The sequence below is a fragment of the Amblyomma mixtum genome, chromosome 3 (genome assembly GCF_055824585.1).
Source record: "Amblyomma mixtum isolate Tamu chromosome 3, ASM5582458v1, whole genome shotgun sequence".
Classification (NCBI taxonomy): domain Eukaryota; kingdom Metazoa; phylum Arthropoda; class Arachnida; order Ixodida; family Ixodidae; genus Amblyomma; species Amblyomma mixtum.
Genome location: NC_143014.1, coordinates 333,018,746 through 333,030,486, shown reverse-complemented (window position 1 = coordinate 333,030,486; position 11,741 = coordinate 333,018,746). Strand labels below are relative to the sequence as shown.

The 11,741-nt window shown below is 46.5% G+C and overlaps 1 protein-coding gene across 1 annotated transcript; it reads right to left on the bottom strand.

Annotated features, from left to right (window-relative positions):
* Positions 1 to 135: 135 nt before the first annotated feature.
* On the bottom strand, positions 136 to 11,325 carry LOC149355985 (inactive selenide, water dikinase-like protein). The gene is made up of 4 exons (XM_089576233.1): positions 11,279 to 11,325; positions 6,812 to 6,996; positions 5,544 to 5,756; positions 136 to 197 (listed from the first exon to the last, which is right to left on the bottom strand). Exons 1-4 carry the CDS (start codon positions 11,323 to 11,325, stop codon positions 136 to 138), a joined length of 507 nt encoding a protein of 168 aa, XP_089432359.1.
* Positions 11,326 to 11,741: the final 416 nt, after the last annotated feature.

The window sequence follows — 11,741 nt, the reverse complement described above, 5'->3', positions numbered from 1 at the left end:
GAGTTCAGGCGCTGACTGAAGGCAGCAAAAAACTAAATAGTAGCACATGCTGCACAACGGGCGCTATAGGAGCAAATATCAGACGCGTGATGCCCGGAAAAAACAAGCTAACTACTTTAACAGCGTTTATATTCATCAAAGAGAGTTGACAACATCTCGCTTGACTATCGGCGCCGACCTCATGCCCCCTAGAAAGCCTGCGGAAAAGAAAAGGTATGTACAGTCGCCGTTAAAAGTAAATGGAAGGCGACTTTGTCAAAAAAATTAATTTCTTTAAATCTAAAGCATAATGGTCCATGTTTGTTGGTGGACAGTGCAATTCGCGCAACCACAATTAGTCTGCACATATGTATTCAAGGATGCATGAATTAAGGGGGGGGGCGTAATTATTAAATTTTTCGTTAATATTGCCTTCCATTTACTTTTGACGGCACCTGTACGTATCACTGCATCCACTGGTATACGTTGCACGGACACCAGCGGATGTGGTTTTCCTCTGTGCTGAGCCTGAGCTCGCTCGAGCTGCACGCAAAAAGAGAAAAAAGCTGTGCAATGACGTCGCGCCCACGCCTGCGTAAAGAGAACAAAAAAAAAACGCGACGAGAACCCAGGCAGTGCGTTTGAATCGAGTGCAAAGCGCCGCGTTGCACGCAAAGAGGAAAAAAAAAAGCTGGGCGCACCCTCGCGCAACGACAAAAACAAAAAATGCGACGAGGGCCGAGGCAGTGCGCGTGAATCGAGTCCCTGCATGAAACCAAAACCGAAACTTCTCTAGAGTCGCTTTGCAAACGCTAGGCGCCGCCAGCGCTGCTTCAGCCGACGGAAGTGGCGTGAAGTCACGTGATCGCACTCTTGGGCGTCGTCTGCTCGAGTGCGTCTACGGGATATGGTTTGGCAATACGCGGCCGGGTCAGCTCTTCTGAAGAGGCGCGTCATCTGGACACTTTCGTCCGGCAGCTGGATGCGAGATTTTAGTGCACGCTCAGCTCATTCACGACGATCCACGCTTGTGTAGGCCTCCAGCATCCGACGACGGAACTCATACCACGAGATTAAAACGTCCTCTCGGTTTTCAAACCAGGTGCGAGCACCATCCTCGAGGCTGAAGTAAACGTTCCGGAGCTTGGCTGCGTCGTCCCATTGGTTAAACGCAGCTACGCGCTCAAAATGAAGGCGGCAGTCCTCCACATCCTCAAAAAGTTCCCCACGGAACGTCTTGGGAATCCGCGGAGTCTGCAAGGTGTAGTGGGACGGCGCGGCAGCGGCAGTTTGCAGAGGAGGAGGAGCGGCTGTCTCCATGGTGCCGCTCTCTACTAGTCCTACCTCCGAAGGCAGTCCCTGGATCCTCCGACTGAAGCGATGTACCGGGGTGTCAAGCGGTACAGGGCTGGCGCGACGGCTGCCTGGAGGAGTCTCTTGCATGGGCTCACGGGTACCCGGCACCTCCACCAGACTGTAACGCACTTGTTGACGAAGGTGGCTTTAATAACAAGTGCGAAGACAGACAAGGCCACGCAAGCTGGGGCAGCAAAGGCGACAGATTCCACACGGCGCGAGCCCTACTTCGTCGTCGTCAGCAGCTATGCGCCTCTTGGCAATGCTAGGTGGCAATATTAGGAAGGAAGGGATAGAAGCGAACAAATGTGGATTTCCTCAGCACCTTTTGAAACTTGCTGGAGTCATCATCATCAACATCAGCCTGACTACACCCACTGCAGGGCAAAGGCCTCTCCCATGTCTCTCCAATTAACCCTGTCCTTTGCTAGTTGCCGCCACTGTATCCCCGCAAACTTCTTAATCTCATCCGCCCACCTAACTTTCTGCCGTCCCCTGCTACGTTTGCTTTCTCTTGGAATCCACTCCGTTACCCTTAAGGACCAGCGGTTATCTTGCCTTCGCATTACATGCCCTGCCCAAGCCCACTTCTTCCTCTTGATTTCAACTAGGATGTCATTAACCCGCGTTTGTTCCCTCACCCACTCCGCCCTCTTCCGATCTCTTAACGTTACACCTATCATTTTCCTTTCCATAGCTCGCTGCGTTGTTCTTAACTTAAGCTGAACCCTCTTTGTTAGCCTCCACGTTTCTGCCCCATAGGTGAGTACCGGTAGGATACAGCTGTTATATACTTTTCTCTTCATGGATAATGGTAAGCTACCATTCATGACCTGAGAGAACCTGCCATACGCGCTCCACCCCATTCTTATTCTTCTAGTTATTTCCCTCTCATGATCCGGATCTGCGGTCACTACCTGCCCTAAGTAGACATATTCTCTTACTACTTCTAGCACCTCGCTACCAATTGCGAACTGCTGTTCCCTTGCAAGGCTATTGAACATTACTTTGGTTTTCTGCATGTTAATTCTTAGCCCCACCGTTCAACTCTGCCTGTCTAGCTGATTGATCATGCTTTGCAGTTCTTGTCCTGAGTGGCTTAGCAAGGCAATGTCATCAGCGAATCGCAAATTACTCAGGTATTCTCCATTAACTCTTATCCCCAACTCTTCCCATTCCAGTCCTCGGAATACCTCCTGTAAGCAGGCAGTGAAGAGCATTGGCGAGATCGTGTCTCCCTGCCTGACACCTTTCCGTATTGGAATTTTATTGCTGACTTTATGGAGAACTATAGTAGCTGTGCAATCGTTATAAATATCTTCCAATATTTTCACATAGCACTCTTCCACACCCTGATTCCGCAATGCCTGCATGACAGCTGAGGTTTCCACTGAGTCGAATGCTTTCTCGTAATCAATGAAGGCTATAGGGGTTGGTTATATTCTGCGCATTTCTCTATCACCTGATTGATAGTGTGAATGTGGTCTATTGTCGAGTATCCTTTACGAAAGCCTGCCTGATCATTTGGTTGACTAAAGTCCAAGGTTTTCCTGATTCTATTAGCGATTACCTTAGTAAATACCTTGTAGGCAACGGACAATAAGCTGATCGGTCTGTAATTCTTCAATCAGATCTGTGACGCAGCGGAGGGTGCTAAGAATCTCTGGCTCCGGACACGCCGTCATTGGAAACTGAACCTGGCAACGTTTAACGCAAGAACCTTATCAAGTGAGGCTAGCTTAGCAGTGCTGCTGGATGAATTAGCCAGTATTAAATGGGATGTCATAGGGCTTAGTGAGGTTAGGAGGACAGATGAGGCGTATACAGTACTAAAGGGCGGGCATGTACTGTGCTATCGTGGATTAACAGATAGGCGAGAACTAGGTGTGGGATTTCTCATAAATCAGGATATAGCTGGCAACATCGAGGAGTTTTACAGTATTAACGAGAGAGTGGCAGCTATCGTAATTAGGCTTAAGAGGTACAAGCTGAAGGTGGTGCAGGCCTACGCGCCTACATCAAGCCATGATGACCAGATAGTTGAAAGAAAGCCGCCGCGGTGGCTCAGTGGCTATGGTGCTCGGCTGCTGTCCCGAAAGACGCGGGTTCGATCCCGGCCGCGGCGGTTGAATTTCTTTGGAGGAGAAATTCGAGGCCCGTGTACTGTGCGATGTCAGTGCACGTTAAAGAACCCCAGGTGGTCGAAATTTCCGGAGCCCTCCACTACGGCGTCTCTCATAGCCTTAGTCGCTTTGGGACGTTAAACCCCATAAACCAACCAACCAGATAGTTGAAAGCTTCTATGAGGATGTGGAATCGGCAATGACCAAAGTAAAATCACAGTACACTGTACTGATGGGCGACTTTAATGTAAAAGTAGGTAAAAGGCAGGCTGGAGACAAGGTGGTAGGTGACTATGGCATAGGTTCTAGGAACAGTAGGGGAGAGTTATTAGTAGAGTTCGCAGATAGAAATAATTTACGCATTATGAATACCTTCTTCCGCAAACGAGCAAACAGGAAGTGGACGTGGAAGAGCCCCAATGGTGAGACTAAAAATGAAATAGACTTCATACTGTGTGCACACCCTGGCATCGTAGAGGATGTGGATGTCCTCGGTAAGGTCCGTTGCAGCGACCACAGAATGGTAAGGTCTCGTATTGCTGGAGTACCCCAAGGCTAAAAAGATGAAGGCCCCTGATGCAGGACACAACTTAAAGAATGAATATGCTTCTCCTGCTCGCAACATCCTCCTTGAAAGAGTAAGTGTCCCAGACTCGAGTGCCAAAGCATGGAGTGCTTCCTGTGACAGCTACCACCTATTCCCTCTCCTCAAAACCTCTCCCTCCTCACCGTGCCAAGCTCGAGTGCCCGAGTGTTCCTCTCATTTTCCTTCACAATCAGCCCTGCCACCACTTTCTCCTAAAACGTTTCTCTAACAACTACATCTGTAAAAGAACCTCCACTAGAAGCATAAAAACCAGTTTTCAAATGAGATTCCAGAGGACAGCTTTGAAAAAATGCCAGTAATACCTATGAACAGCAAATGTGGAAAATATGTATGCTTTGAAAAGGTACCATTTTGAAAACAATGCAAGCTTCCCCATTTTTATGCAATCAGTAGCTTTAAAAACATTTACAGTTTGAATGAACTGCAAAAACAAGTTGATATATGGAGATTTACTGTGATGTTACCAACCTTCCTTGACCTAGCATACTCCGCACTGTTAATCAGGTGTCCCGTTGGTGCCAGTAGTCCCTTAGTTTCAGGAATCCTTTTACGATGCAGCAAATTTGTAACAATGTCAAAATTCAGCAGAGACACATGTGAGAATATGTAAGCATTAAAGTGCTGAGTCATGCTATGTTGCAGAATGACTATGAGTCATGAGTCACAACTATTACAAGACACAACTATGCATACTTTGTACAAATGCTATACACGTTACATTACGTTACTTCAAAGTGCTGAGCACATTTGCAACATAGCATCAATATTCTGTAAGCTACACCTGTCGAGTCATTTAGAGCGGGTGAAGACGGCACCCTAACTCTGCTGGGACTTTATCAAGAAGTGAAACTGCACTGAAACAACTGAAATAAATATCATGTGACACGCACACCATTATATAGGGCGGCAGTTTTGCCTGTTTTGCACAGACACTGAGGAGAAACACAAGTTTTACAAACAAAAATTGGATGGAACTGTCCTCAGACTTCCTTTAAATTTATTTTACACAATGCTGCAGACCTCACATTATGGTCCAGGCAGGTTGGGCAAAACAAGGAAGAATAAATTTTCGTGCCCTAATACGAACAGGCTAAATAATTTTCAGTACCTTCTTTTCATCACAAACTTGTAATGTTACATAAACTAAGTTTCTCTGTAACGCTGTACAAAACTAAGTTTCCAAGTTCTTGAACATTGACACTTTTGGAAGTTTTTAATAAAACGTTGCCGGCCTGAATCAAAATTTCCAATTACACCAGCGATAACAATAGCACTGAACCTTCTTCTTCAAGATGCAAGAATATCGGCCATAACAAATCTATATCTTTATTTCTTCTTCTAGATGTCAGGAGAACACAGAAAGCCGAGAGCCTTAATATATGGTTCCCGTTTATGTAACTAAAGAGACTGGAGTTCAACCCAGTCTGAAGCCCCCCTGGCTACCTCCTACAGTTATTCAGCAGCTGTGCGCTACTCACCAGAAGGCTCGGGGCAAAAACCCTGCAGTAGTTGGAAGGTGGAGCCACAGGCCTTGGCCACGGCAGCCATCTTGGCCAGCACTGGCAGGTTGTGGTTGACAAACGAGACATCGTTCTTCTGTGCCTGAGCCAGCAGCTGCGCATGGCCCAGGAGGCCGCCACCACGCACATCTGTGGCACTGTGGGCATTGTACTTGTGCATCAACAGCACAGCTGCACAAGGAAAAAAGGCGACAGTGTAGGAGAGTTGAAGGGGTGCTCATGTGATGACAGCTGACACTGTCGCTGTCAACTTCAGTGTCAGCTCCAGTGTCAGCTGTATGAACAAGGAGGATATGGAAGAAAAAACGCTTATTTCACTGTAATGCTGACAACCACCGTATCTATACAATTTTAAGTCTATCTATATTTTTTTAATCTGAAAATCCGAAGTGAGGGGGGGGGGGGCGACTTATAATCGAAACCAAAGCATAGCACCATAAATAAAGGCGAGACAAACAAGATATCAGGGATACTAAAGCGTGTTTGCACGTTTATGTTTGCTCTACGCCTCTACCCAGTAGCATTCGGTTACTCTGCACGCTTGCTTGGAAGTATCCACTGTTCCAATAGCGCCAGCACTGCCACTAGGAATGGCAGTGCTTCCGGGGAGTGCCAGTAGCTGGTGGAAGAGCCGATACTGCTCACGCATATTTTCTCTTTGGCTCTGTTTGTCGCATTTGTCTTGACTGCTGGCCATGCTTTACCAGTTTTTAATGTGGTGCTTCATCAGTCATCACCTGTGCTCCGGGGGACGGTAGGCATTTGGCGCTCATTCACGGCTACATTCAAGATGGCTGTCATTTTTTACGCCGGAGAAATGAACAACTGCGCGTGCTGGGCTTCAAGTTCGACGTTTTGGAACGGTTGATGCAGGCGTGGCGGCTACAGCGATGCAAAATTTTCAGCTGTTCCACGCAATGTGCTGGTGCGGTTGTTTCCGAAATGCGAGATTTCGCGGTACAGGGACGTGCCGAGGTTGTTTGCGAAGTGGGGAATTTTGCTCGACGACGACGACGTTAGAACGTGCTGTGGGACCATGGCAGCGATGACGACGGCAGCTCTTGTGAGGACGATGGGCGATGGTGTGGACAAGTAGTCCAGTGATACTTCATTCTAAAATGAGCCCAGACATGCCCCCCTCCCCCCTTTTTTTCCTGACATGTGATAGAGTGCTGAAGGGGGTCGACTTACAACTGTGTAAATACGGCAGTCATCCCGAACAGCGCAGTTCAGACGTGCCATGGAATCGCGGGCCTGGTGGCATGTCTTGTGGACGTCGTCCTCGCCCACGATCAGGCGCACCCTGTTCCACCGTTCCGGCTGTTCTAGCCGCTGGAGGGCGCTCACTGCCACCTGACTGCCCAAGGGCTTAGTCAGTACCAGCACATCGCCCACCACAGCATTGTCCGCCCTGGGATGACAACACGCGCGCCGGTCACCGAATGTTCACAAAAAGGCAGAAGCCAGATTCCAGCGAGGAAGCTCGTGCTCACTATACTATTTTGAAGTGCTAGCTGTATTAGGCTAGTTCCGCTAGTTTTTCATTGTTGTTGTCCAGTCTGCGCGCCTTCCTTCAAGCAACGTAGGAAGAATCAGAGCAAAAAGATAAAAATCAGCTGGCTCGGGGGCACGGCCATACTTACCCTGGTCTGCACCCTTTGGTGAAGGCCAACCTGGGCAATGAAATTTGAACTGGAAGCACTAACTGCTACCGTGATGCTGAGTACACTACTACTTAGTTACGAATTTGCCCAATCATTCATAGGCTACTACATATATTGGAGTGTGACCAGTGGCACTGTCACCATTGTGTTCACGCTCCAGCTACCGCTAATCACTCATCATATTCTGAGGGTAAGCAGCTGCCAATTTTTCATGACAATTGTCGTCATTTAGGAGGGTTCGCCAGTGTGGTCGACACATTTTCAAAAGCTGTAGTGTGCCTAAATCTGACCAATTCTCTTGAGTGTCTGCAGCAACTTTTTCTTCATCTTTTTAAGGAGAGAAAATGCTGTGCACTAATTTTTTACTGACACTTTCAATATCTACAAAACAAAGGGCAAATATCCTGAAAAAGTGGCTGAAAGGCCACTTTTCACTCTTTACACCTCTTAAAAAAAATAAAACTGTTGAAGTCTTGCTTACAAAATTTCCTCCCTTTTTCTTCTTTCCGGGTTATTTATGTACAACTTTTATCTGCATAAAGCCTGTAGTTTTGTGTTTTACAGGTTCTGGAGTTGCCTTACAGCTAGTGAGCCCTCTTAACCGTTTAAAGGCTCTTTGTCCGGAACTGTGTACATAGCAAACTTGCTGCTTTTTTGGACACTGTGCTCCACTTAACTACGATTCCATTGTTTCAGTCGAATTAAGCATCTTTCTTGTCACAAATAAGTTGTTTATTTTTCTGCAATTTCACAAAACAGTGAACCGGGAGCACGTCGTTTGCAATTTTTAGGCGTACAGATTTTGCCACCAGCGATCGACATCGAATGCTTTTACTCAATTTTGAGCAAAATCCGCATCTTCAAAAAAAGGATGCTGGCACAGGCTATCTTGCCCTGCAGAGGAGTGAAGAAGATTGGCGAACACTGAGCAGAGGGAGCGCAACATCATAACAGAGCAACACCACCGAGTAAATTAGCTTTGTAGGCACACCAATGTGCAAAATCTGCTCAAGAAAACAGACACTTATTTTGCTACGACAGCAACACTGGTGTGACAATTTTCATCTGTTCTGGCAGGCCCAGATTATTACACTCACTTTTATTTTATTTTATTGTAATCTACCTTACAAGCCCACATACTACTACTGCCATCAAAGATGCAAGTTCAATGCATTGCTGCAATTACATTTGAAGCCAGCACTGATGATGGCAACATACCCTGCCCCAACCCCTCCACTGGCACCACTTTTAAAGCGATGGTCCCGAGACAACAAATGGAGATAAAAAAATTCAGCTACAAATGTTCTTTTGGCGCTCCATGCATTGCAACAAATGCTGTAGAATTATAAGCAGTGGATAGTTATCACCATTTTAAAACGCAACAGAAAGCATGGGCTTCTACAAGAGAAGAATGGTACCAGAAAGTAACTGTAGCTTCCATTTCAATACTCTACGTAAAAATAAAAGCATAACACATGGAGTTATATTGGAGTTGTAAAAGCATTTGAGAATTCTTGTGTGCTCCCTGCTTTTTGCAACAATGAAAAGATGAGAATGACCATGATGACTTCAGCAAGCCTTCAGTCATGGGCTGAGCACACGTTGCATTGTTCCACACCATAAGCTCACTGACCAGAAGCTCACCAGAAACGACTAAAACGTGGACATTCAGGGCCAGATCAGTACAATGACGTAAGGACGCGGCACAAAATTTTTCCAGTTGCACAAAGTTCACTGCAGCGATGTGACTCCGAATGAATTGCATGCCCTGTTTCTACTCCCTGCTTTATCATGTGCATTTCGCTCAACACTCAAGCAGTCAGTGCGTAAGCAATAAGCAATTTTATGAGCAGTCATTGCTACAAAGCTCCATTATTTCTATGTGAGCTAATATCTTTTGAGCACTTGTGTTCCTGACAGCGATCCTGTCCACATGGGCAGCTATATGTTCATCTGTTGAGCCTGAAGCCGCGGGGTGAAACCCAAGTGATGACGGCCATATTTGAACGCAGGCAGAATGCACGGATGACTGCATGCTATGCGATGTCAATGCATGTTAAAGAACCCCAGGTGATCGAAACTAATTCAGAGTCCTCCACTAGAACGTGCGTCTCTCTCCCTCATTGTTCGCTTTAACCATAGTGTGGTTCAGGTGTCAATCACGAGAGTTACTGCAACATTCCTCATAGATTTCTGCATAATTTTTTATTTCCTTGAGCAAAGGATTTCAGCCTAGCAAGGTGGGAGAACCAGTGCAGCAAGAGACCTTACCAAGAAGCTACCTCACATTTATTATGTGAACGGCTGAGACATAACTGCCTTGAATGCTGTGCTGCTACCTCTCATGACTCTGCATGAGATTTTATGACAGAGGAATCGGAGAACCCGCCAGCTTTTCACTGCTGCTGCAGTTCAACAATACAGCTGTAAACATCACGGTATAACGTGGTAACTAAGGAAAATAAAGAATCAGGCACAATATGCACCTATTATACAGCATAAACAGTACGACAATACCACAGGCATTACCGAACAAAGGCCAGATACCCCTACTTTTTTTTACTGGTATTTACTTCAACATATATTTAATTAAATCTATTTTTCACCTAAAAACAAACATTTGAAAGCTGCACGTAAAGCAACTGAGCCGACGCTGCATCAGCACAACTCAGTTGATTCAAAATAAAGCACAGACTTCAGTCTTTGCAGTTAACTGCCTAACAAAGTTCGGGGGGCACTTTGACTGTCTAAAGTGCATAGAGGCAAAAGCGTTTTCTGCACCACTTTGACTACCTCTGTGGCACTGGTGGTCACCACTCGATGATGTCACACATAATTAATGACTAAGTACTAAGTAATGAAAAATTACTAATTAATGGCTAATAACTGATTAATTACTAAATACTAACTGCTAATTAATGATGCTTAAGCTCCCCTTTAAGAGTGGAACGCGCTGCCAAGGAGTCGACGAAACTGGCTGAATGCCTTGCCCTTTGAACCCAACCCTTTTTGAGGAAAGGAAATGGCACACTGATTCTCTGTCGTCTTGGTGGACACCTGAACCACACCGTACAGGAAGGGAGGAAGTGGGAGTGAAAGAAGAAAGAGAAAGAGGAGCCGTGATGAACAAAATAAAAATTGTATTTGGGGAAAGGAAGTTCCAATAACTGTCTCACATATCTTCGTGGACACCCGTCTTCTGTTTGTAGAGGAAGGAAGGAAGTGGGAGTGAAAGAAGAGAGGCCATGATAAAGAAAATAAAAAATTGTACTTGAGGAAAGGAAATTATGCAGTAACTGTCTCGCATATCTCGGTGGACACCTGTCATCCATTTGTAGAGGAAGGGAGGCAGTGGGAGTGAAAGAAGAAAGAGGGGCCGTAAAGAAAATGAAAATTGTATTTGAGGAAAGGAAATTACGCAGTAACTGTCTCACATATCTCATCAAAAGCGTAACACCTCTGCTGACAAGCTTCTGCTGACAACCTTCTGTCGACAACAATGAGGCATTAAAGGCTTTCGCCTTGATAATGTGTAACTTCAGAAGAGATTTTGATCAGGGAATGCTGCAAGTTGTTGTCATGAACATGTAACTGTAGCACAATAATCAACCAGGGATGAGAAGCCTATATGCCTGTGTGCCATTGTTCTTTGCCATACAAGTTAGCGTGTAGCTAGCACTGGTTGGTCGGTACGCCCCCCCCCCCCCCCCGCGCTAAAAACCGTCGCGCCCAGTGCTAACCCGTTACGAGACGAAACTTCCATTTGTCCAGCCACAGACATATACAACCAATTGACTGGAAGTTCCAAAATACAATCGAAACATAATCGAAGCACTCAAACGGGTCATAGTTTTGTTTTTGAAACATACAAACGGTCTCGACTAGGCGGAAGTTTAGCAAGTAATAAAATCATAATGACAAGAAAATCCCGAACCGAACAGAAGTGAACATCGATTCGTAGCAGCGCTGAGAGTGCATATCGCACCAGGTTCGAGCAACGATCGAGATCATGCCACTTTTGGCGCTCACCTGAACGTGGCACGCCCTGAATTTGAAAAAACTGCCGCTGCTGACATGACCCGTCGCTGTTGCCGAGTTGTAAGAGTCCCTCGAGGAGTTTAGTTTGCGAATCCTGGGGGACTTTACACCGTCATCCTTTCAAATCGGCGAACCGCGTCATCCTGAAACCGGGACCCAAGTCATGCGATGCCTGGTCGAAAGACTGCACAGGGCCACTGACTTCGAGCTGGACAGCAGCCTGCTGTGCGACGTTGTTGGCGTTACCGTTGTTTTCCATCAAGCTTCACGGCGATGACAGACCTGATCTTCCGAGATCGCCTTCAGACGAAGCGTCTGCAGCGTGCCGGTGGTCTGAAAAACAAGTCTCTTCGACCTCCCCTCGCGAGCAAGATAGCGCTCACCTAGGCTTTTGCGGCAGGACGACGCGCTGTGCGGTCGCACGCTCATTGGTCGAACAGGCGTCACTGGCGGG